Source organism: Abramis brama (genome assembly GCF_963993115.1).
Source record: "Abramis brama genome assembly, chromosome: 19".
NCBI classification, from domain to species: domain Eukaryota; kingdom Metazoa; phylum Chordata; class Actinopteri; order Cypriniformes; family Leuciscidae; genus Abramis; species Abramis brama.
In genome coordinates, this window is record NC_139981.1 from 29,725,937 (window position 1) to 29,753,244 (window position 27,308).

Sequence of the window (27,308 nt, forward strand, 5' to 3'; positions counted from 1 at the left end):
CACCGATCCAATACAACGATTTGACCGTCTCGTCGTCGTATCCTGAATGAACTGTGAGAAGGCAAACTGCAGGGTGTAGTCCGCTATAGGCAGGCCACTCTGGACCAGAGCAGCGAACTGCGCTGCAATTTCCATTTTGGATCCGGTCTTCTGTCAGAGTTTGTGGTAGACAAGGCAGACGAAGATGTAGAATACAGTTCAAATATAGTCTTTAATGATAATCCACAGGTATATCCAAAATATGGCAGAAAAGAACCACTTAACATTAGCGTATCTACTTATGCAGGGATAGATGACACCGGATACTACACTGACAGAGCACTGTGATGATGATGGTGATTGATGAGTGCACAGCTGAACATAATAAGTATCCGTGCCCACAAATGAATGATTAAGGCAGACGATGATGAAACACAAAGAATCCAAACAAACGTGATTGTGACACTCTGTAACTTATGAGCAATTTAATGCTTCCTTGCTGAAAATATAATGTACTTAGAATCAATTATTTGAACCAGATTTTAAATCAGAATTTAATCCAGAAGATGCTGAACTGATCATAAGCACCCACATAGTCGTATAATTACATTTATTTGAGTTATAAGCCTGTGTTATGCTTTCCTCCTCCGCTGGTGGAAAACTGCAGATGTGAACCTCCCAACGAATGACTCATCATCTCATCGCAGTAACAGATGCTGCTGAGAGAGTCAGCCCTTCAAATTAATCCTAAAACTATGAACTATGATCGTAAAAACCCTTATATTTACCGGGACCATGCAAAGACCACATTGATTTAGTGACTCTTACGTCTTACATCCCCGTTTTAGGATTACTTAAATTACAAACACTGTCACTGAATTGTTACATAAACCCACCAACGCACATTAACTCTCTCTCATCCTGTCTTTCTGTCCAAGTGTAATAGTTAATGCTAAGGTCTTTATTAACCCTATAAAGCCTACTTTAGCAATTTATGAAGGCCTCTAAATTATCAACACAATCAAAACTTTGCTGAAAAACCTGGTGAACACAATCTACTACATGCCTTCTGTCATTTGATTAATAGTTTATACATTTTTAGCAAGTAAAAGGCCTTTTATTGTAATTCTAAAAATGTCCCCCATCAGTTCGTGGTACAGTAAACGTGTCTTGTAAAATCTTTTATGATTTTAATGAAATTTTATATTGTTAGTAATACTTCAAGATGATGTTTATTTGTTCATCTCTCAGTCATTATTGTATTGTATATGTTTTATTATTTCATATGTCAGGTTTTACAGAGTTAATTTCTTCTAGATGGGCATCATGTTCAGACAACATGACTGTTCCCTTAATTAGGAAGCAGTGTTTAACAAGTTGCCTATTTTTGTTTATGCAAACTATATACAATTTGAGATCCTAACCTCAGGCAATATCTCTGGCAAACTGTGGAGATATCTATTTTTTATGAAATATGCACAGGTGATTAGTTATTCAGCCAGCCCATGGGAGCTGTAGAATGAAAACTTCAGGATAGACAGCAGGTCAAGAGGCAGGTCTAGCTGTCTACCTTTAAAAAACGTGTTTACCAGAAATTGCAAATTCAGTCTTCCTTTATTCACCCTCAAAATGTGTGTGCTAGAACAATATTTGATTATACAGAACAACATCTGTGTCACGTTTTGATGTGTTGGTTTCTGTTCTGTGATCTTGTTTTCCCCTGTCTTCTATGATTTTGGTCTAGTCCTGTTTTTTTCCCGGTCTGTTTAATTAGTTCATCTGTGTCAGCTGTGTCTTGTTAATCATCCTGTTTGCCTGTGTATTTAACCCCAGTGTTTTTCCTCAGTGTTTGTTGGTCGTCGTCCATGTATGGTTGTGTACTGAAGTCCTGGAGTTTTTCCTTTGTTTCTGGAAGCTTATTTTGTAAATAAATCAACTACATTGAAGTTCCTGTGTCCACATCTTCAGCATCCTGCAACAACCCTGACAATCTGCTGATGCCTGAAGTTTGGTTGTTTTGCTCATTGTGTTCTCGTTTTATCCTACTATCTTTAAAACACTGATAATAACACCATAAAAACGAAAATGTTTTTTTTTCTATATGTTTTCCATTTATCTTTTTAAATTTACCTTAAATTCATGTAACAACAATAATATAATCTTATTCTAAATTGAACCTTACTTACGTTAACATAAATTAACATAACTGTTTCTTTGCCATTCCATTCAGATTTCAATAATCAGAACCACAAATCAACAAATGCTATCCACAATGTTAATCTTCTGGACAAATTCTTCCACCTTGAGGTTCTGCTGGGTTGTCCTCTCATGATTTCATGTTGTCAAGGAACTACTGTAACTGAACAGAACTCTTCCTAATTTTTCCGTAACATACTCACAACAGTACAATAAAATCTGTAGCGACCATCACTTCAACTATTACCTGAATCAATACAGAAATTAAGCGTAGCGTCAGTTCTGGCAGGTCACGTTAGTCAAGCTCGTATCAGCTGACTCTCTACCTATAGGAATACGACACATATCACTGTATACATATATAAGCTCCTTCAGTTTTATCAGCAGCTATCGCGTTTCTCAGGAGTGAATTACCCTCCTCCATCCCCAGCTCCTCCTCTCGTCAGTCAGGATGTGGCATTCTGATTCCCCTTTGAATCAGAATAAATTCGCGAATTATGTTGTACATTAAAATCTTTATTAATTAATGATATCTGCAATAAATTAATGTTGGTTCTGTTCTGTTTACCCTAAGGGGGGTTATTGCTGCTCTCCCTGCTCTTATCCATGCTATAGGCTGCATGGATGTGCACAGAACTGAATTAATGTTAAGTTTGTATTGTTGGAGCAAATGCAGTGTGCAAATGTGCTCTTATTGGTGTTCCGTGAACGTACATTTGTGAATGAGGGCTTGTAGTTTAATCCACAGCATGAAGAAGTTCAAGATACAATGTACAAATGTACAAGATTAAAGATAAAGATTTGGAAAATTAGACATTTATCTGTTTGTCTTTCTGTGAACCTTCATTTTTTTAACACTGCATCATAAACATAAAATATATTAATACAACTGTAAAAAGACATTATGAGATCAAATGGCCCAAATCAGACAAACACACCATGTTTGAATGAAAAGACCACATTTAATTAGCATGAGCTTGCTGGCAAGAGGTGTTTCCCAAAGTATGGGAGAAAATTTGACAGAGGAGGCATTTACAGCTTTATAGATAGACATAAACTGAATAGTATAAACTGAAAGCCTAAGGACTTTATTACAGAGTAGTTAATAGTGAATGTTACAGCCCCACAAGAATGACTTCACCCATACATTCAGAAAAAAGTCCACACGCAGGCTTGAGCAACCCATCTATATGGCTTCATGTTCATATTGTTTCTGTAATATCAAAAGAGTGTTGAAAATGCCCCTTTGTGTTTCACAAACCTTAAGATTTAGAACCTTTTAAAAAGGCTTGAAAGCACTGTGGCACTTCAAATATATGCTTTACATAATCCAAAAAAAAAAAAAAAAACATTCAAGAAAAGTCTTCTGATTGTTCAGATTCTAATTCAGATCTTGTTTGGATCTTTTGACAGGTTAGATCTGTATACCAAATACTGTGTTTGTGACAACCCAATATTAAAGTCAAGATGAAATACTGTTCACAGCCCATTTAACTTCTATAATCTGATTTCTGAGTGAAATAAAATTCAACAAGAAAAAAAATGGGTGGGGTTGCACCAGCCGTTTGTAAGATCTTGGAACATAAAGTCTACACTTGTCGTGTTGTCGTGACACCAGGGTATAGCCCTTTGGAGCCCCATGTACCTCTGAAATTTCAGAAAAAGCCAATGATAATTGGTAAATGGAATTTGCATGCCACTCCCCTGGAAATACAGGTATAAAAGGAGATGGCTTGCTCCACTCATTCAGGTTTGTACTGAGGAGCCGAGACAGTGTCCTTGCCATTTCAGGTGGTTCAGTGTTGTGGCAGGAGGGTCACAACGTCTCGTTCCCTCCCTCAGGGAAAAGAGTTTACAATAGTAAACAAGACATTCCCTATCTGTCACTTACACAACATTGTGTCGATGTATTGACACTAGTGGTCCCTATGCTAAACGGCACAACCAGCTGAACTGTGTTACAAGGTTTGATGGTGCAGATGTCAGAAGACAGCTGTGTGCCTAAGAACAAGTGAACTCAGGCCACATTGTAACCTTTCCAAGTAAGTTGCCGTAGTCCTTCGTACCACAAAGGGCAGTAAGGGCCGTACTTACAATGGGAATAGGTTGCTTCAGCCATTTTTGACCTTTTCTGTTTGTTTTGTTTTTTTTTGTTTTTTTTTTACAAAAACTTACAGCTGAGCAGACGTGGAAATACATCACATGGACTTACCAACCAGGAGGTGCCACAAATGGAGAAATTCTCTGTGAAGGATGCCTGAGAAGGGGGAAACTCACAACCACACCGACTAGAGGCAGAGCAAGGCTCTGTTTAGGGGAAGACACAGGGTTTACCGACAGGGAAACAGGGAAAAATGCTTCATATGGGATTACCAATAGCTAATCAGCACATATGGAGCACTAAGCCCAAGTATACAGCCTCTCCTGAAAAGGGGCATAACATGAGTAATGGGCTTTGTAGCACAATTCTCTGCTAGCGCGAGAAGTCAGAGAAAAGTCAGTAGGCTTTAATCGATTATGGTCTATTACTGCATCGATGCAGAATCGTCCATATCAGCATCGTGATACAGCGATGTAATGATTAATTTCAACAGCCCTAGTGGAAAGGCACTGAGTGCAAGTGATATACCCAGCCGTTTACCCGTTCGTACCCAGTAACACTTGGGACGAAACCGGATCCACTCTGAGATTATAAAATCTTTCAAAAGTATTGGGTGTAACCCACCCCACCGCTCTACAGATGTCTGTCAGGTAGGCGCCATTCACTAGTGCCCAGGAGGGAGCAACTCCACTGGTGGAGTGTGCTCGTATTCCCAGGGCCATAGCACGCCCTGGGCTTGGTATGCCTACGAAATGGCATCCACAATCCAGTGGGCGATCCTCTGCTTGGAGACAGCCTTCCCCTTCTGCTGTCCCCCGAAACAGACAAAGACCTGTTCAGATCGTCTAAAGCTCTCAGTGCGCTCCAAATAAATGCGCAGGGCGTGAACTGGACACTGCAGAGATAAGGCTGTGTCTGTCTCAAACCTGAGGGAGGGCTTGCAAGTACCTGATAGACCTGAAGGACGGGTCACCTTCCTGCGGGAGGACCTCCATTGAGGGGGATGGCCTCTGCAATAGGCAGACAGAGAGCGGGACCTCAGAGGCCTGTAGATTGCTGAGGCAGGATGTGTCTGATTGCCTCCATCTGCTTCTTCACTGCTGTTAACTGTTGTAAGAAGATCTCAACAGTGTTGCCAAAGAGGCCACCTAAGGAGATGGGAGCATCAAGAAAGCGCACTTTCCCTGCATCTTGCATCTCGGCAAGGTTAAGCCGTAGATGGCGCTCCTAGGTGGACATCGCCTGACCCAAAGCCTGTGTCGTGACTTTTGTCGCTGAGGGCAGCTCCTGCATTAGCCTTGGGTCGGACCTGCCCTCGTGCAGTTCTTTCAATGCCTTAACCCAGGGCTATTCAATTAGTTTCATTCGAGGGCCGCATTATCAAATCGAAAAGTTGAGGTGGGCCAGTGGGTTGGTTTGGGGGTTTATCTTATTTATTGAAACATAACAGTTTCAATAAATAAGTTAAAGTAACCCTAAAAAAGTGTGGTATTTATTTGGAAATGTGGTACCCAACAGTAGCCTATGCAAATATATAAAACCATAATAAATAAAAAACTTGATAATTTACAGCTGTGTACAACTATTTTCCTTGGAACAAATAAATTATTTATACAAACTTATAGCTGTTGGTGAGAAATAATAATTATTTTATTTATAATTGTTATGCTTAAATGAAAATATTCTGACAGTGAGACTTGTTAACCACAGGCTACTCACTCCCACTGTATAAAAAATGCCTAAACACAAGTTAAAAACTATACACACCTTTACAAAGAAACTGACATCATTTCATAACAAGCATTAATTATATATTCCTCTACCCACCTAATAAAACTAATGCAATATAAATCACTATATTTACTATTATACTATATGATATTATAGTATATATATTTACTATATTTATTTATTACTACATAGTATTCAATATAAATATTGCACATTTCTGCCCAACCATGGTAAATTACTACAGTACATTCATGGTAAATGTTTGTAAGGGTGATTAGGGGATTTAAAGTTTTCTAATTTCGTTCATGCCACAATGTTTCTCCTGCTTTCCTCATCAGACTTGTTGGGAATGTTGAGGCTGTTTCATCCGATTTAATACTAATTAAATCATCGAGTGATTTGTGGTTTGTAACAGAGAGGTTTCTGTCGAACTGAAACGCTTCCCACTGGTTGTCGCAACGCTGTTTAATAGTGTCCGGGACCGGGAGTAAACGCAACTCCGTGCTGGGCCGTGTTAAAACAACTAGTGAAACAACTGAAAACATCACTATTTGTTGTTATGCTGTACTGAACGAGACCGCTTCAGATGATTCAGTGACGGAGCGGTCCGAATGAATCCGAATAGTTTTAGACCGTTATGCAAGCGCGTTTAGAATCGAACCAAAATAATGATTCATTCACGAATGATTGGTAGCCTATCGCTGGTTCAGTCGACATAAATTCGGGCCACATATAATAACTGCTGAAATATTGGCACGTAAAACGTTTCTCAGGTCAATCGGAGCGAGTATCAAACTGAATTAGCCGCACTGTCAGGAAAAGAGGAGGGAGGTTGGTGCCGTCGGGCCGCATGGAGATGATTGGCGGGCCGCATTTGGCCAATTGAATAGCCCTGCCTTAACCTGATGGATCTGCAGGATGGCCATGGCATGCAGGGCGGAGGCAGCCTGTCTAGCAGCACAAGGTGAACTGGAAGGGAGCCTCAGACGGTTCCTCCAGGTGGCAGCCTTCTGCGGGCACAGATGCACCGTACTCACATGCTCAACCTGGGGGACCTCCGAGTACCCCCTGGCTGCCCTGGCTTTGAGTGTAGTGAGGACAGAAGAACCTGCGAAGCATATTCTGGCAGTGAAAGCTGCCTTCCATGACTTTGTGAGCTCCTGAAAGGCACTGGGACGGAGTGCCACTGTGCATCACACTTCGAGCCCAGAAACCAATCATCCAACCGCGAAAGCACCGGACAGGGTGGCCCGGGCAAGCACAGCAGCCAACTCAGCCTCAGCCTGCGCCATCACATGAGATAGTGGGGGCCTAGGTGTGTCATCTGCTACCCTTCGATGCTGCAATTAACAGTTCATCATTTTCGAGAGCCCCAGATGAGAAATTAAATTCACCCAAAGATGAACCGCCTAACTCATCCGTGAACTGAATGAGCATGCTGAGGAATGGGAGGCCTATGGGGATTCACTCAGCGGAAAAACTTCCATTGAAATGCTCAGAATGCCCTTGGCACTTGGCGCCTCAGTCTTGTGTGCATCCGCTGCAATTCAATCAATCTGCTGTTTTATTCTGACTGTTACTCCTGGTTGGAGACTTCCATAAATATTTAGTTTATACGTAGAGTTATGTTTCAATTAATGGTGCAACAAATTATATTTAGTAGTGTGTAAGTTGTACTTTCTTTTACTTTCTAAAATTCTTTTGCAATTAGGCTAAGTTGTAACTTAGGCACAGCTGGTGCAACCGGTTTGATTTCATCTAGTGGGAATTTATTGGATCGGCCATCCATTATTCAATTCAATGCTATCTGATGACAAATAGGAAAGCTGTTTCAGTGGTGGAGCAAAAGATTCAATTTTGATGAACGATTTCTTTGGAAAAATGTGCACAATATGAGCGGGAACATGCATAAGTAAATCATTTCTTTACTTAAGTAAATTAGGTCCCTTTTGATTTCAAATTGACTTTAATTTGGCCAAAATCTCATGTGTGTAGCATTAGATTTGCACTTGCACAAATGTTGAGCAAAAAAAAAAAAAAAAAATGTTGTGGTGGCGGCATAGTCACAAAAAAATGCAGAAAGGTGATCAGGACATTAACACAAACAATTATGTTCCCAATGAAATAGGAACTTGACTTTTAAAAGTGCAGGAGTGGAACACATTGCTGGTGAGTCCCATATTGTGACCTTTGGGGGTTTTCTCAAAAAGCTGATCCCAAAGTAAACCAGTCTTTATCTGACTGCTGAAAAGAAAGAGTGGTTAGGGCATGAGAAGGCTACAAGTGATTGTTTTTGGAGAGGTATGCGATAAGGGCCACAGCCACACCCACGTAGATGCCCGTCCCGATGGTGATGGACAGTACGGCGAGGAAGAGCGCACGTCTGGAGCTGGAGCTGGCATGGTGAAAGTCCCCTTTAGTCACCGCTTTGTTAGTCTGCATGAGGGAGGTAGAACAAAGACAAAAATAGCACATGTTGACATGTTTTGGAAAGGTTTGCAGTGTGAATGAGCTATGATCGCATAAGAGAGATGCAGAGAGAAAGAAAACAGAGAAATTATTAATTGGCCCTTCTCCAACAGCTGACTGACAGATCTGGTAAAGAGCATAAATAATAAGTGCTGCATGACTCAGAGCTCTCCTGCGGGGGCTTGCAGCCTTTGAAGTCCAGGAAACGTTGCCAAGATTAAGGAGAGATATTTCTGATGAATTCATTTACATCTCAACACCCCGCTACAACATTGTTATCCTTCCTTGCTCACTTACAGCTACTCCTACCTGACCACTCAGAGATATTTCGACATTTAATACCTAGATTTATTTGCATAATGGTTGTAATTGCATACAGAGAAAACTTGGACTGTCTGTCTGTAGGCTTGTGTCTTTCATTTTTGCCAACATCCATCAAACAGTTCGGCCCACAATAATCTGATGATGCTAATCGGGTCATATTGAAATTGCCCTCACATTTAGCAGCCTATCATAATTCAGCTACATCTGACCAACTGCATCATGAGGTAGGAACAAAACAAAATTAGTCATGCTCAAATGTGTATTTCTTTTTTGCCTGGATGATATAAAGCTAATGTGTGTCAGCCTAGCAAAATTGAGAGCATGTTTAAGAAAAAGAGATGAAACGATATGACAATTTCATATCACGATTATAGTGACCAAAATGATCATGGTTAATAATGTTATCACGGAAAATAGATAGAAATATATAGAAAACCAACAAAACAATTAAAAACTGACCTAATTGCATATGCATTTGTTGGAGTTTCCCTTTCAGATGCAAAATTTATGGGAGGAGAGTATTTAAATAAATCCTGCAAGGTGATTTACTAAGGTGTGCACTAGTCAATTTACTGGTATCTGCGCCATTATTTACCGCCCAAAAAGCATGTCTTAAACCAGATGCTAATTTGCGCCAGATTGTGTTGGTCGTTATGGGAATGATCCGGCTGATCGTGTTCTTTAATTTGCGTGTCGTCAGTAGATCACGCGCAGAACTCCCATCTGTGCTTTTTATGGAATTGCGTTTTCATGCTAATTTGCCCTGTTTAGTAAATCTGGCCCATCATATTATCTACCAACATGTACTACATGTTAATCAAATAAAATAAGGTTTTATAAAGTGATAAACCTCGTATTTCAGCCGATTTTTAAGAAAAAGGATGAGTCAAAATGCTAAATGATTATAAGTATTTTATCTGCTCTTTGAATAATTCTAGATAACAAATGCAAATTTACAACTGTGCGTAAACATTTGGTCACCTTTCCATGCCATTTTAGTGCAAATGCATATACACTACCATTAAAAAAAACTGCACAAGGAACATGAATTACGAAAGTACATATTCAGTTTTTCATGTCAACTACAAGCCAAGGCCATGTTTCTGAGTTGATACAATAAAAGGTGAGGATAAAGTGAAAGAGAAGATAATGTGAAAGAGCAAAGAGGTAGTCGACTGGACAGGATCTGATAAAATATTGTACTATGAGCTATTTAGAAAGAATTCACAGGCATAATGAGAGCCCATGAGAGCTTCGTCCATCTGGAAGATCCACTAGTTTCCAGTGAAAGTGGTCATTGACAGGGCAGCTGTAAAATTTATGCGTTCTGCCTGCTTTTGGGACTCTTGAGATTACTGCAAGATGTCAGCGCTTCCGACAGCATGGCAACATGCTGCAGACAGGCATGCTGTAATACTTGCATGTTACTTGACACTGACAGCTGTCCTTTACAAAGCTTTTCTACAAACTCTTGTAATACCTGGCAAAATACTGGCAAAACATGAAGGTGATTTAATTTTGTGGGTGGATAATTCTTGCTGTGTTCTTAATTTAATCATTTTTAGATTTGTAATACATTTAAGCCTCTTAACACCTGGCAACTAGATATGTCATGTTGTAATACTTCAAATAAGTATAAGTATTACATTTTGTTACATACTGGTCCCACACCATCTGTGCTACAATTTTGATACCTCAAATTGTGTGCTATTACTTTTCTAAGCAATAAGGTATGATTTCCGCCTGAAGAATGACAAAAAGGCAAAAACAAATCCTGTAGACTTACACTGAAGGAGGAACCCAAGCCATATTTAGAGACCTGGAACTCAATGAGACTTTGGTGTGAGCTCTCTTGACTCTTCAGGCCTGAAAGCAACCACCTAGTAACCACCAAAACACCCTAGACACTGCATAGCAACTAGTTTAAACTACATAACAAGCATTTATGTAACTTATTTGTGCATTAATGGATGTCATGTTAAATAAAGTTTATTAGTTAAGGGATGCAAGTTATTTTACCTTTGAACATCCCTTTAAGTAAAAAATATTTCCCTGCAGTTAAATTATTAAATATTTACAAAAAGGTCACTTGAATGCATATGATTAATATAATTTTTTTAATTGACCGTAGACTGACCGAATAGTCTATTTTGCCACTTTTTTACATGTAAATTAAAAATTTCCTTTAAGATGAGTTTCAGCACTTAAGGTGATGATACACAGGGCAACTTTTTGGGCAATGTTGCCGTCAACGGGCAACCAGATGAGACACAGGGCCCACGACCGATCTAAATTATCCAGATATATATTTATTGTCCATTTTCAATGGGAAAGTGCCCAAGCAACAATCGCTCGGCAAGATTGCCCAGCAACATTGCTCAAAAAGTTATCATCACCTTTAGTATTGATTAATTACATTATACATTATTACATTTATTATATATAACAATATTTTGGTAACACTTTACTATAAGCTCTCATTACTTAATGTAAGTAAATGCATTAACTAATATCAACAGAGAGCAATGAATTTATTACAGTGTTTAATATATATATAGTAGGCTATATTAGTTAATAAAAATACAACATTGAGAAATACATTTTTGGTCACCCCTAAGGGACGTTTATGCAGGTATTAAGCAGAAACAGGGCGTCGTCAGGCGGATAGCTTGGAAATATTTGCATTACTTTGGATTTGTAACATTACAGATAAGAATGTAACAGTAAAATGTAAGTTATATAATTATTTCATTGTTAAATGTGAGGTCAGAAATGTTTCTAATTTTTATTTAAGTGTTTTAATTTTTTCCCCTTTGTTTCAGAAAAACCCACAAAATTTAAGAAGATGAAAAAAATTTCTTCTTTCTTGAAGAGCATATGGACGGCTATGAAGAGTTCGCTCAGCTGTTCTGACAGTAAAGCTGTGGATGTTGTGGAGCCTTTCGTTCCTCCACTAGATCTGGACTCAGAGCCAGATTCTGATCCAGATCACTCCGGCGTCGAGCCAGATCATGGTAAATCTGCAGTCATTATTGTTTTAAACAGTATTACCATCTTGTTTTCCACTAAAGATATCTTAAGGCTTGTTATCAGAGAATATTAATATTATTTTCTCGACACAACCAGCACTGATATTCTTAATATAAAACAAAGGATCTAGCAAGCTCATATATTTCTCATATTTTCCTGTTTGTTTTTCAGACTCCTTTGAGTCTCTCTATAACGCGGGAGAGATGATTGGATCCGGAGGATTCGGAAGAGTGTTCGAGGGAACACGCAAATTTGACGGCAAAAAGGTAAAGCAGTCTTGTTGAATTGTATAAACATTTTGCTCTTGCATGCATCAAAACATATTTAATACACATGGTTTAATACTTAGATGCTCAAATCGTAAATGTTATGTGCAAGGTCAGGCGCTTGAATGCTGTTACTGTTATTGAATAGTGTGTTTCTTTGTCATTTTTGCAGGTTGCCATCAAGTGGATGCGCAAGACTTGCGACGATCGTTATCTTGCTATTGTAAGTCGGCCAAAAGCTGAATGTGTATTTAGTTGTTTAAGTGCTGATTACTGTAGTCAATACACCTGTAGGAAGCATTAGGTGTAAATGTAATAGACAAATAAGCCTGGAAAGGCTCTGTTGATCGGATCTACAAAGATCAAAGAAAAGTACCTTTAAAAATGAAGTTTTCTTCAGATTTTTACCCAGCTAATCTTCTGTCTTCTTTTCTTTTCTCTAGCCTGGGCGTCCCGAACCTCTCATTACAGAAGTGGCTCTGCTGCTAATGATGAGGCAAGAACCCATAAGCCCCTACGCCATACAACTACACGATTGGTTTGAGCACCCTCGAAAATTCACCCTGGTGATGGAGTATCCCGAACCCTGCGAGAGCTTGCTGGAGTTTATCGTTCGTAATCCTCAACTGGACGAAACGACCGCACGGGTCATCATGCGACAGGCTGTGCTGGCAGTGCAACACTGCATTGATCATGACGTTTTTCACAATGATGTTCATGCACACAATTTCCTGTTGAAGAAAGACACGTTAGAGCTCAAGCTGATAGACTTTGGCTCTGGTCAGCTGCTTAGTAGTGATGGCTATGACAGCCACATTTACATCGGTGAGAATTTCTGGAGTTTGGAAACCTGGATGTAATGACTTGCTGATTATTTGACACTTTGAAAAAATTGCTCAACAACGCACAAATGTCTTGCTAACAGGAGTACTGGATTACTGCCCTCCTGAAGTCTTCACAGAACCTTGATTTCACACCGTCCCAGCAAATGTCTGGGCTGCGTTTCCCAATAGCGTTGTCTCTTAGCGCGCTACAAAGACTCTTAAGGTATAACTTAACCAAAGGTATACCATTTATAGGTGTGTTCCCCGAACCATACCTTAGGAAGCTGCTTAGATATACCTTCTTACGTGCAACGTTACCAGGTGCTGCTGTCTGTGGCGATGGTGCTGAATTGGTTAATATCGATGGCTCGAGAATCAATTATTCTCTCGTGCAGGGGCTGCTTCACTGCATTATGTGAGAAAGCGGTGTTCTTTATAAAACAAGCACTTCAAAAATAGTTGAAATTGCATTTATTAGGGCTCATGGGATATTATAAAAAATAAACCAAACTATAATAGCCTAGCCTACATATTTTAAAATTGTATCATACTGTATATTGCTGCCATATTTAAAAATTTTACGTGCTTACTTCTCTTTCCCATTTTTGTTCGCTGAGGTGGAGCTGCGATGAAATATTGTTCTTGTAAATACTTTCCAGCATTTCAGTAATAAAAGTGTACGGTGCTCGGCAGTGATCAAAAAGGATTTAAACAGTAAATTTGGAATCTCTTCTTGTAAACTCAGAGATGTGGATTCAGACAGCAATTAAATTACCACACGACCTGTTTGTCAAAAAACAGTAGGTATTCTAATTTGGCCAGGGATTTTTACGCGGGTTGGGTGAGAAAAAACACTGACATTATGGATTTGGACAGCAATAAAATCACCGACTTACCCCTGTAAATGTTTAAAATACCGGACGAGCCCATGAGAAACAATATTAGCATCCGAATAGGACTTAACTGACAATATGCATTCACTGACATTTGCTGGGACGGCGTGAAATCGAGGTTCTGTGAAGACTTCAGGAGGGCAGTAATGCAGTACTCCTGTAAGCAAGACAAGACTCCGCAGACGGCGCCGTCTTTTAAAACAACCATTCGCTGTTTCGCTACCATAGTTTGAGCAAACTCCCCACCACAATCATTCCCTTTAAACAGACTATTAAACCTTTAATGGTTTGCCAGCTGATGTACCTTTGGATAATATAATAAAAAATCTAACAACAATCAGTGTAATGACAATTTTATTCTTTGCATGAAAACACTTGAATTCGCCTATTGAACACTGTCTGGGTGTATTAAAAATTTAGAATTATATTCGTGTAGACCTGCAACAGTGATAAGGTAAAGCTAAGAGTGGTCCAGACCAACCTTCCGAACGTATGACTTACAGAAGGTATACTTAACTAAGAACGTTTCAGGAAATACGTATTAACGATAAGGTACAGCTTAAGGTGTAACTTAAGAACGACGTAGCGTTAAGAAGGTTTTGGGAAACCCAGCCCTGGGCTTTAGGAGTGTTGCTGTACGAGATGGTGAACGCATGTCCTCCTTTTCACCATTCAACGGAAATCAAAGAAGCCAAAGTTACATTTCAGAACACCAGCTTATCCAACGGTGAGTGAATAATATTGATAACACTGATAAACACACACATAAAGCAAAGGCTCTGAATAGAAACAGTTAAAGGTGAAGTATGTAAGATTTTTTTGTTAAAAAACATTCTCTTAACCCAGTTTATTGTTCATCGATTACTATTAGTATGTCATTTGTGAGCTTATCTCCCCCAAAAGTGTAAACATTAAGCCTCCCAGACACAATCTTTTTCCAGCTCAACCTATAGCGTGTGTTTGGGGGCGTGGCTACTGTAGCAGGCAGAGCCTGAGGGTGTTTAGCCACAGTGGGACCATGGGAAAAATTCACTGCATTTATACCTTCAAGGATTAAACAGGTCATGAACTCGTCAAAGTGAACAGATCATTGTGATGCTACACGCTACAAAGGATGCTTCAATACCATACAGCATCATCATGCACTCGTACAGAAAGACCAATGTTCATAAAGATAAATGTTCAAAAAGACAAATGCAACACAGTTAAAAGTATTCCTAATATGTTGGACCTGAAACAATCCTTCACAAGAACCAGTAAGAGCTGCATTTGAGTTGGGGGGCGTTTACTAGGTTGTTTGAAAATATGCTTTATTTTGTAATTCCGCAATGTGCCACTAGTGCCGCAGAAAATACATACTTTACCTTTAAAGTAAAGATAAAGAACACTTGATCTAATATTAATCATGTTTTAGGTGCTGTTTTCATAGATGGTCATGACTAACCAGCTCTCTCCTTGATAAAATGTGTACAGAATGCAGTGATCTGATTAGCCAGTGCCTAACCCTGGATCCAACTAAACGCCCGACGTTAGAGCAGATCTTACAGCATAAGTGGATTAGAAATGATCTACTGTAGGATGGAGAACTTCAGGAGATTCACTCGATCAGTGATTTCAGGAGTGAGGAAGTGGAACAGACAGAGTAGGATACAACATTTGTGTTATCATTTATCTTCAATTCTGGATTTTCAAAGCAGCTTCATGGTAATAAACAGGAAATTAACAGAATTCTGTTGTAAAGAAGCTCTAAAAGAGACATGTTCATATAATCTTTGTATTGGATATGAAATAACATATTTGGCTTTCTGAAGTCCAGCCCAAAGACTGGGATGTAATAGACTGTCAGAGTTAAGAATTGTTTTGCTTTTCTTCTCCAGGGTTGGACACACACTATCCAGACTACAAAAAACGCACTGGATTAAACACAGGATTGGATGGATATCATCCTGACGGGAAACTCAAACCTGTCCACGTCTGAGCAAGAACATGAGAGACTGAAGACTGCATGGAAAGAAGTCCTCAAGTCATCACAGACACATTTACTTCGTTTTAAAAGTAAAGTCACCTTTATTTATAAAGCGCTTTATACAATTCAGATTGTTCAAAGCAGCTTTACAGTGATAAACAGGAGGATAATGATCAATGACTCAAACAGAAGTCAGTTGTGCTGTAAAGCAGCTCTAAGACAGTAGTGAAGACAGTTTAATGTTGATTCAGTCCAGTTTAAAAACTGTGTAAAGTTCATCATATGATTATGAAATTACCTGCCAATGGCCGGTGGCTTAAGAAAATTTACCGGCCATGAAGCCTTTTTGCAAAAACAGACAGTTATGACCCTAAAATTTAATAAACTGATAAAATGTAAAATAACACTGTCTTCACTGTATAAATTAAACAGATTAATCTTCATTAAAGTTACAAAAGTTATTCAGTTTTTTTTCTTTGTCCTTTGTTGTTTGAGAGAGCAGCAGGATTATTAGGCTGCTGTCACTTTAAGACCTAATGCACTGATCCAATATAGCCTACTTATACTGTATGTGTGTTTTATTTTTTTATTTCAATCGAAATTACATAAAAATGTATGCTTGTCAATAAATTTGACAGTATATGTTTCAAAGACAACAGAAATAATGATGAAATTATATATAAAGATGTAGTTAAGTCCTACTTAAGTGGGTCAAAAAACACTCTTAAGTTAAACAAATTGCATTTAATTTAAATTTAAACTATAATATATTTTCATTTCATTTTAAATAACATGCAGCCGTGTCTGAAAACATTACATTCATTTTACACTTAAGTATATCTTTATAAAGCGTATTGTTTCCGTAATAAGTACTTTAAAAAAAAAATGCTATAATACTGTGTGTACTTTTTCAGAAGGGAAGCCTTTGTGTTTCAATTTCATTTACAGTTTATGCACAACAAGAGCCTTCTGATGTATAAATCAAAGCTGTGATATCATGCAGGGCTAAACACAGTTTATTTCTGCTTTTATTCATTCAGAATTCACTAAATCCATCACAGAAGACTTCATCTAATAAAACTGTCACTGACATTATCATGATGCATTGTTTGAAAAGCAAACGGTCCACTAGTGAGCTTTGAGCCCTCATTGGTACACATGAGCCTTGTGGAGATGTTTCCCCTTGGGCTTGCAGTACAAACTGAGTTAGCATGGTTTTTGTAACGCTTACTGCCAGAGCATAAATTTTAGCCCTACAGTCCAAGCAGCAAAGCAGTATGTTGTTGTCTTCAGTTCAGTTATTCATTTGTTTTCCTGGCATCTACCTTAAATGTTCTTAGGCCTCTGGAAATGCCACAGTTCACTGGCACAACCACGTTTACTCAGTGCCTTACAGGCTGTCCTTTCTTTTTGATCCGTGAGGCAGATGTTAGTAGTGAAAATCTGAGGAAACTCATTTAAAATGCACATTAAAAATACAATATCTTTCGAATGTATAATGAATGCATTTACTAGTCAGCTGTAATTCAATATATAAGTTATTATAGCATTTGTGGCATAAAGTTTATTACCACAGAAAGGCATTCTGAAAAAAAGTTTTTACAATAATGCACTTACAATGGAAGTAAATTGGACCAAATGTCTAGAGGGTTTAAAAGCAAAAATGCCATGCTTATATTTTTGTTAAAGCAATAATAGGAATTATTCAGTAAATAAAATACTGTTTATGAACTCTTTGTAATGAGCTACCAATATATTTCTTTAGGCTGGAATTTGTTCCATGTAAACCGGCCCCGTCTGCTGTCCTTCAAAACTTACTGAATTTATGGTAAGGACATGAACTGAAAGACTCGATATAACTTTACACAGACAAGGAGAGCAAGAGATTGTAAGAATGAACAATACTTCTTCAGCATTTATTAATCTTAGTTAATATTAATTTCAACATTTACTAATACGTTATTAAAATAAAAGGTTGCATTGGTTAACAGTAGTTTTATTAACAAACATTAACAAAGATTAATAAATACTGTAACAAATGTATTCCTCATTCTTAGTTCATGTTAGTTAATAATACATTAACTAATGAACCTTATTGTAAAGTGTTACCAGCTTAACTTATATTAAACCCGAAACATTCCTGTAACTTCAGGCTCGCCCACTATAGAAGTAAGAAACCATTTAGTTTAAAAATAAAGATACAGTATATTTAGTGAGTAATCAACTGCCAATGGCTATCTATCTATCTATCTATCTATCTATCTATCTATCTATCTATCTATCTATCTATCTATCTATCTATCTATCTATCTATCTATCTATCTATCAAGGGCCAGTCAAAATATTGGCAGAGAAAGTTAAGATCTGAACGTCTGACCTGTCGATGCCAGAAAAATTTATTGTTTATTGTTGAGCCAATAAATGTGTAATCTCCAGTGTTTATAATGGCATCCTTTTTCCAAATAAGTCAGGCTGTATTTGAACTTTGATTTGCAAAGTATTCATGTGTTCTTCCTCCCCTGCTGATAATGTGCACAGTCAGTGTGCAAACATGATTATCAGCCTATTGTTCTGTATGGATGAAGGACTGTACTTAGTAGCCTAATTACTGCTTCAATTTAGACATGCATAATTAATTACCATCAAATCAAAGTAAAAACTAATTAACAATAGAGTAATGACACAGAAGATAAAAAAAGAAAACTAAATGAGACACGACAATCGCTCACTTTGCCGTATCAATGATTATATCAAATCTTACTGCACAGCAACGGTATATATATATATATATATATATATAATCTAAATTCATTTTCCAGTTACACTTAATGTTGTCACATTTTTCTGGTTAAAAAAAAACATTTTACAAATTACAATTCTATTTAGTATTTTTACATTAACTATGCAATTAATATTCTATTTATTAAAACAAAATAAATCTCATGAAGACAACAATTGAAACAATATATTTTATTTGCGAAAAGCAAAACCACCGCACAAGCTTTAGGGGGCCAAAAGCAGGCAAGCTAGTTCGTGCCAGGGCCGGTTGCGTTTAAACATGGTAAAATATTTAAAATATTAAACATGGTAAATACGACCACTTGAAGAAGTCAGACAAATCAGGTAGGTTATCACAATCATGCATTTGTTTATCTGTCAGTACGTCTCGTCTCTTCATATCGGACTGTCTGATATCCATATCTCCGCATATGTCATAAAATAAAGCAACTCCATTTTTTCGGGAGCTTCCTCTGTTTCTCTGACTGAAAATATAACTGTATTGGAACCGTCACTGGAGAGAGAGTGCTAAAGTGCTAAAGCTCCACAGGTCGTATTTTTGGTGGAAAATATGTAGAAATGATCATTCTTTCTAAATGTGATGTAAACATTACTGTCCTGTGACTAATAAACAGAAACAGACACGACTAAATGTTTTCTTTTTTTGTGAAATAATGTTAAATACCACTTTATTTCAGTGTGACTAATGTGCAATCTTGACCTAAATTAATTGATTACGATCAATGTATTATTGTTGTAAAACTGTGGTAAAACATCGATGCTTGAGTTTTAAATCTTTAAGTAAATAACAAAAATGCCAAATGGATGCTTTTATCATGTTCGTTTTGCGATCTCGCTATTAGTTTTCTGATAAAACTTCCATTTGTTGGTGAAATTATGGGTTTGTGTGACGTTCCAGAAAGGCGTGTTACGGGTGGGTTTTAGTGAAGTGAAATTATTTTCTCATCCATTTTTTTGAGGAATTTGGGGAAGTTATTTTCATCTTCCCTTGCCTCCTTTGCTGCGCAGAATATATTTCCTGCAATATTAATATGTGAGATTCCTGCATAATCATCAACTACAGCACAAATGCATATTGACTTGTGAAATAGGCTTATGTGAATCTCTGCGGTGATCCGAGCACAGAGCACCCACGGTGTTGCTGACGAAATGAGAACCATTTTGTTGAAGGCAGCCACCCATTGTTAAAAAAAAGGTATTTTATTCAAAGCTTATGTTCTACAAGGCCCACACTCGCACTCTCTCTCGCCAAACCATTATATAAGAAGCTTATTGTGTTTGTTAAAACATGCTCTAAAAGCAATGAATCAGATTATGCACACAAGCTTAGCAAAAACAGATTGTCACATAGTTCAGTTTCAGGACAGAATAGGAACAGCATTCACTGGCCTGCCCAGAATTAATAATTGCTCATGGTTTGAGGTCTAATAAGGGCAATACATCTGAAATTATTATTTGATCGTAATATATCTGATGAGACAGTGTTTTCACACGATGCATACGCAAAGCCGGCTAGAACTATCACTTCTGCCACTAAAGATTGCTTTATTAATAATATTCCTGATCAGTTTCATCTCCAGATCCCAGATAGCTTAGAAGAACTCGATATTGCGACAGAACTTTTAACTCTCTTTTCCAGCACTTTAGACACAGCTGCTCCTTTGCGCTTAAAGAAGATTAAAGAAAATAGTCCAACGCCATGCTACAACGAGCACACTCAGGCCCTTAAGAGAGCAGCCAGAAAAATGGAGCGCAACTGGAAGAAAACAAAACTAGACATTTTTCGAATTTCGTGGAGAGAGAGCACGATTGTGTACAGAAAAGCCTTAAAAACGGCTAGATCTGCTTATTTTTTGACTAGACACGACCACAACGCATGATGTAGTCAGCCGGATCTGGGCCGTATCCAGATCAGATGGTGGACCTGCACCTAGACATGACCACAACGCATCCCTGAAGTGTCAGCAGAGATTGTGTCAACTAGACTCTCCCCTGTGAAGGCCTCATCGACACGACAGCAATCGGCACTGATCCTCAACAAACCCGTCTCCATACCGGCGTGACTCCGATCTTCAACCAGATGGAACTGGATAATATTCTGATTGTTCCAAACCAGTCTGACTTCTGACCTGCTTGAATCATAATCATACACTGTTCGTTCATTGGCCAGAGGAGAACTGCCCTGACTGAGTCTGGGTTCTCACAAGGTTTTTTTCTCCATTCTGCCACTGATGGAGTTTTGTTTCCTCGCCACTGTCACCTTTTTACATCTATGTTGCCATTGGCTTGGCTTGCTTAGTTGGGGACATTAAATTCAACATTTAATTTAATATTCAACAATAATATTGATCTGCCTGCATTGACACTATTATACAAGAACTGAACTGAGCTGGACGATGACATCACGGTTTACTCCAGAGCGGCTAAATATATATAAATTAACTAAATTAATAACGTTTTTAAAACAAAAATGAAACATCACATCAACTTACTTAAGCTGGACTGTGACGTTATTTTCTTCTGGAAACAAACTTTTTTGCATTATTTTGCATATATAAGCTGCTTTGAAACAATCTGTATTGTAAAAAGTGCTTGATAAATGTGACTTGACTTGACTTGACTTGCATGAGAGGCGCTGGTGGTAAATATGGAAATGTGTAAGGATCATGATGGCTACTACAAATACCTGTAACAATTCAATTTATTTTTTATTTACTAAATATTATAATTTAATAAAATGTTCCCCCTTTTTTATACACAAACTGTTGGAAATCATACTACATGTTATTGTTTAGCATGTCATAAGGCCCAAATTAATGTGATAAGATGTGTGATTTAATTCTTTATACATTAAAATCCATTAAAATTTTATCTCAATATAAAATCATTTTAAAATTCAGAATTAATTACTTACTTTGGTGAAAAACATGGAAATTTACATGGAGTCAATCACTGGGTAACTTAAATAGAAAAGATAAAAATGCATCCCCCAATACACAGATGCAATTAGTAAGCAATGATATAAAACCACAAACCCACACAAAACAATTATAATTTGTGCATTGTTTGAAAGCATGATCATTGAGGAGAGATGAATAGTAAATGACAAACAAACAAACAAAAAAATGTTTAAAGGTGAGCAGAATGGGAACAGTCTTCCCAACTGAAAAAAATATTTGGAGAATTATCAAACAACAAATGAAAATGTCGTTCCAAACCTGTAAGACTTTCGTTCATCTTTGGAAAACAAATGAAGATCTTTTTGATGAAATATGAGAGATTTCTGTCCCTCCATTGACAGTCTCAGCAACTAACACTTTGACGCTACAAAAAGTACATAAAGAGATTGTAAAACTAATCCATATGAATTCAGCGGTTTAGTCCAAATTTTCTGAAGAGACATGATCACTTTTTATGATGATCAGATTTAATTTAGTCTATTATTCACATTCAAATATTGATCAGCGAACATAAACAGAAGCTCAAACAGTGCGTAACACGAGAATGAACCTCATTGGTTCTTGCGGAAGCTCAAACGTGCTGCGTAACACAAGAATAAACCTCATCGGTTCTTGAGAAGCTCAAATGTGCTGCGTAACATGAGAATGAAACTCATTGGTTCTTGCGGAAGCTCAAACGTGCTGCGTAACACGAGAATGAACCTCATTGGTTCTTGAGAAGCTCAAACGTGCTGCGTAACACAAGAATGAACCTCATTGGTTCTTGCTGAAGCTCAAAATGTGCTGCATAACACGAGAATGAACCTCATTGGTTCTTGCTGAAAACCAAAACATGCTGCGTAACACGAGAATGAACCTCATTGGTTCTTGCTGAAGCTCAAAATGTGCTGCATAACACGAGAATGAACCTCATTGGTTCTTGATGAAAACCAAAACGTGCTGCGTAACATGAGAATGAGCCTCATTGGTTTTTGCTGAAGCTCAAACGTGCTGCGTAACACAAGATGAACCTCATTGGTTCTTGATAAGCTCAAATGTGCTGCGTAACACGAGAATTAACCTCATTGGTTCTTGAAGAAGCTCAAACGTGCAGTGTCACAAGAATAAACCTCATTGGTTTTTGCTGAAGCTCAAATGTGCTGCGTAACACAAGATGAACCTCACTGGTTCTTGCGGAAGCTCAAACGTGCTGCGTAACACGAGAGTGAACCTCATTGGTTCTTGAAGAAGCTCAAACGTGCAGTGTAACAAGAATAAACCTCATTGGTTTTTGCTGAAGCTCAAATGTACTGCGTAACACAAGATGAACCTCACTGGTTCTTGCGGAAGCTCAAACGTGCTGTGTAACACGAGAATGAACCTCATTGGTTCTTGAAGAAGCTCAAACGTGCTGCGTAACACGAGAATAAACCTCATCGGTTCTTGAGAAGCTCAAATGTGCTGCGTAACATGAGAATGAAACTCATTGGTTCTTGCGGAAGCTCAAACGTGCTGCGTAACACGAGAATGAACCTCATTCGTTCTTGAGAAGCTCAAACGTGCTGCGTAACACAAGAATGAACCTCATTGGTTCTTGAGAAGCTCAAACGTGCTGCGTAACACGAGAATGAACCTCATTGGTTCTTGCGGAAGCTCAAACGTGCTGCGTAACACGAGAATGAACCTCATTGGTTCTTGCGGAAGCTCAAACGTGCTGCGTAACACGAGAATGAACCTCATTGGTTCTTGAGAAGCTCAAACGTGCTACGTAACACGAGAATGAACCTCATTGGTTCTTGCTGAAGCTCAAAATGTGCTGCATAACACGAGAATGAACCTCATTGGTTCTTGCTGAAACTCAAAACGTGCTGCGTAACACGAGAATGAACCTCATTGGTTCTTGCGGAAGCTCAAACATGCTGCGTAACACGAGAATTAACCTCATTGGTTCTTGCTGAAGCTCAAAATGTGCTGCATAACACGAGAATGAACCTCATTGGTTCTTGCTGAAAATCAAAACGTGCTGCGTAACATGAGAATGAGCCTCATTGGTTTTTGCTGAAGCTCAAACGTGCTGCGTAACACAAGACAAACCTCATTGGTTCTTGAGAAGCTCAAATGTGCTGCGTAACACGAGAATGAACCTCATTGGTTCTTGCCGAAAACCAAAACGTGCTGCGTAACATGAGAATGAGCCTCATTGGTTTTTGCTGAAGCTCAAACGTGCTGCGTAACACAAGATGAACCTCATTGGTTCTTGAGAAGCTCAAATGTGCTGCGTAACACAAGATGAACCTCATTGGTTCTTGAAGAAGCTCAAACGTGCAGTGTAACACAAGAATAAACCTCATTGGGTTTTGCTGAAGCTCAAATGTGCTGCGTAACACAAGATGAACCTCACTGGTTCTTGCGGAAGCTCAAACGTGCTGCGTAACACGAGAATGAACCTCATTGGTTCTTGAAGAAACTCAAAACTGCAGTGTAACACAAGAATAAACCTCATTGGTTTTTGCTGAAGCTCAAATGTGCTGCGTAACACAAGATGAACCTCACTGGTTCTTGCGGAAGCACCAAACGTGCTGTGTAACACGAGAATGAACCTCATTGGTTCTTACTGAAGCTCAAACATGCTGCGTAACACAAGAATGAACCTCATTGGTTCTTGCTGAAACTCAAAACGTGCTGCGTAACACGAGAATGAGCCTCATTGGTTCTTGCTGAAGCTCAAACGTGCTGCGTAACACGAGAATGAACCTCATTGGTTCTTGCTGAAACTCAAAACGTGCTGCGTAACACGAGAATGAACCTCATTGGTTCTTGCTGAAACTCAAAACGTGCTGCGTAACACGAGAATGAACCTCATTGGTTCTTGCTGAAGCTCAAACGTGCTGCGTAACACGATAATGAACCTCACTAGTTCTTGAGAAGCTCAAAAGTGCTGCGTAACACGAGAATGAACCTCATTGGTTTTTGCTGAAGCTTAAACGTGCTGCTTAACACGAGAATGAACCTCATTGGTTCTTGCTGAAGCTCAAACGTGCTGCGTAACACGAGAATGAACCTCATTGGTTTTTGCTGAAGCTTAAACGTGCTGCGTAACACGAGAATGAACCTCATTGGTTCTTGCTGAAGCTCAAACGTGCTGCGTAACATGAGAATGAACCTCATTGGTTTTTGCTGAAGCTTAAACGTGCTGCGTAACACGAGAATGAACCTCATTGGTTCTTGCTGAAGCTCAAACGTGCTGCGTAACACGAGAATGAACCTCATTGGTTTTTGCTGAAACTTAAACGTGCTGCGTAACACGAGAATGAGCCTCATTGGTTTTTGCTGAAGCTCAAACATGCTGCGTAACACAAGATGAACCTCACTGGTTCTTGCTGAAGCTCAAACGTGCTGCCTAACATGAGAATGAACCTCATTGGTTCTTGAAGAAGCTCAAACGTTCTGCGTAACACAAGAATGAACCTCATTGGCTCTTGCTGAAACTCAAAACGTGCTGTGTAACACGAGAATGAACCTCATTGGTTCTTGCTGAAACTCAAAACGTGCTGCGTAACACGAGAATGAACCTCATTGGTTCTTGCTGAAGCTCAAACGTGCTGTGTAACACGAGAATGAACCTCATTGGTTCGAGAAGCTCAAACGTGCTGCGTAACACGAGAATGAACCTCACTAGTTCTTGAGAAGCTCAAACGTGCTGCGTAACACGAGAATGAACCTCATTGGTTCTTGAGAAGCTCAAACGTGCTGCGTAACACGAGAATGAAACTCACTAGTTCTTGAGAAGCTCAAACGTGCTGCGTAACACGAAAATGAACCTCACTAGTTCTTGAAAAGCTCAAACGTGCTACGTAACACGAGAATGAACCTCATTGGTTCTTGCTGAAGCTCAAAATGTGCTGCATAACACGAGAATTAACCTCATTGGTTCTTGCTGAAAATCAAAACGTGCTGCGTAACATGAGAATGAGCCTCATTGGTTTTTGCTGAAGCTCAAACGTGCTGCGTAACACGAGAATGAACCTCATTGGTTCTTGCCGAAAACCAAAACGTGCTGCGTAACGAGAATGAGCCTCATTGGTTTTTGCTGAAGCTCAAACGTGCTGCGTAACACAAGATGAACCTCATTGGTTCTTGAGAAGCTCAAATGTGCTGCGTAACACAAGATGAACCTCATTGGTTCTTGAAGAAGCTCAAACGTGCTGCGTAACACAAGAATAAACCTCATTGGGTTTTGCTGAAGCTCAAATGTGCTGCGTAACACAAGATGAACCTCACTGGTTCTTGCGGAAGCTCAAACGTGCTGCGTAACACGAGAATGAACCTCATTGGTGCTTGAAGAAGCTCAAAACTGCAGTGTAACACAAGAATAAACCTCATTGGTTTTTGCTGAAGCTCAAATGTGCTGCGTAACACAAGATGAACCTCACTGGTTCTTGCGGAAGCACCAAACGTGCTGTGTAACACGAGAATGAACCTCATTGGTTCTTACTGAAGCTCAAACATGCTGCGTAACACAAGAATGAACCTCATTGGTTCTTGCTGAAACTCAAAACGTGCTGCTTAACACGAGAATGAGCCTCATTGGTTCTTGCTGAAGCTCAAACGTGCTGCGTAACACAAGAATGAACCTCATTGGTTCTTGCTGAAACTCAAAACGTGCTGCGTAACACGAGAATGAGCCTCATTGGTTTTTGCTGAAGCTTAAACGTGCTGCGTAACACGAGAATGAGCCTCATTGGTTCTTGCTGAAGCTCAAACGTGCTGCGTAACACGAGAATGAACCTCATTGGTTTTTGCTGAAACTTAAACGTGCTGCGCAACACGAGAATGAACCTCATTGGTTCTTGCTGAAACTCAAAACGTGCTGCGTAACACGAGAATGAGCCTCATTGGTTTTTGCTGAAGCTCAAACGTGCAGTGTAACACAAGAATAAACCTCACTGGTTCTTGAGAAGCTCAAACGTGCTGCGCAACACGAGAATGAGCCTCATTGGTTCTTGCTGAAGCTCAAACGTGCTGCGTAACATGAGAATGAACCTCATTGGTTCTTGCTGAAACTCAAAACGTGCTGCGTAACACGAGAATGAACCTCATTGGTTCTTGCTGAAGCTCAAACGTGCTGCGTAACACGAGAATGAACCTCATTGGTTTTTGCTGAAGCTTAAACGTGCTGCGTAACACGAGAATGAACCTCATTGGTTCTTGCTGAAGCTCAAACGTGCTGCGTAACACGAGAATGAACCTCATTGGTTTTTGCTGAAACTTAAACGTGCTGCGTAACACGAGAATGAACCTCATTGGTTCTTGCTGAAAACCAAAACGTGCTGCGTAACACGAGAATGAACCTCATTGGTTCTTGCTGAAAACCAAAACGTGCTGCGTAACACGAGAATGAACCTCATTGGTTCTTGCGGAAGCTCAAACATGCTGCGTAACATGAGAATTAACCTCATTGGTTCTTGCTGAAGCTCAAAATGTGCTGCATAACACGAGAATGAACCTCATTGGTTCTTGCTGAAAATCAAAACGTGCTGCGTAACATGAGAATGAGCCTCATTGGTTTTTGCTGAAGCTCAAACGTGCTGCGTAACACAAGACGAACCTCATTGGTTCTTGAGAAGCTCAAATGTGCTGCGTAACACGAGAATGAACCTCATTGGTTCTTGCCGAAAACCAAAACGTGCTGCGTAACATGAGAATGAGCCTCATTGGTTTTTGCTGAAGCTCAAACGTGCTGCGTAACACAAGATGAACCTCATTGGTTCTTGAGAAGCTCAAATGTGCT

At 39.1% G+C, this 27,308-nt stretch overlaps 1 protein-coding gene across 1 annotated transcript in view; it reads right to left on the minus strand.

Moving 5' to 3' along the window:
• Positions 1-2,700: 2,700 nt before the first annotated feature.
• The window catches only part of syndig1 (synapse differentiation inducing 1), a 65,264-nt gene continuing 40,656 nt past the window's right edge, over positions 2,701-27,308 (minus strand). Inside the window, exon 4 of the mRNA XM_084092257.1 lies at positions 2,701-8,443. Within this exon, the coding sequence (XP_083948383.1) occupies positions 8,285-8,443 (159 nt within the window). The 3' untranslated portion in view covers positions 2,701-8,284. The remainder of the gene's footprint in view (positions 8,444-27,308) is intronic.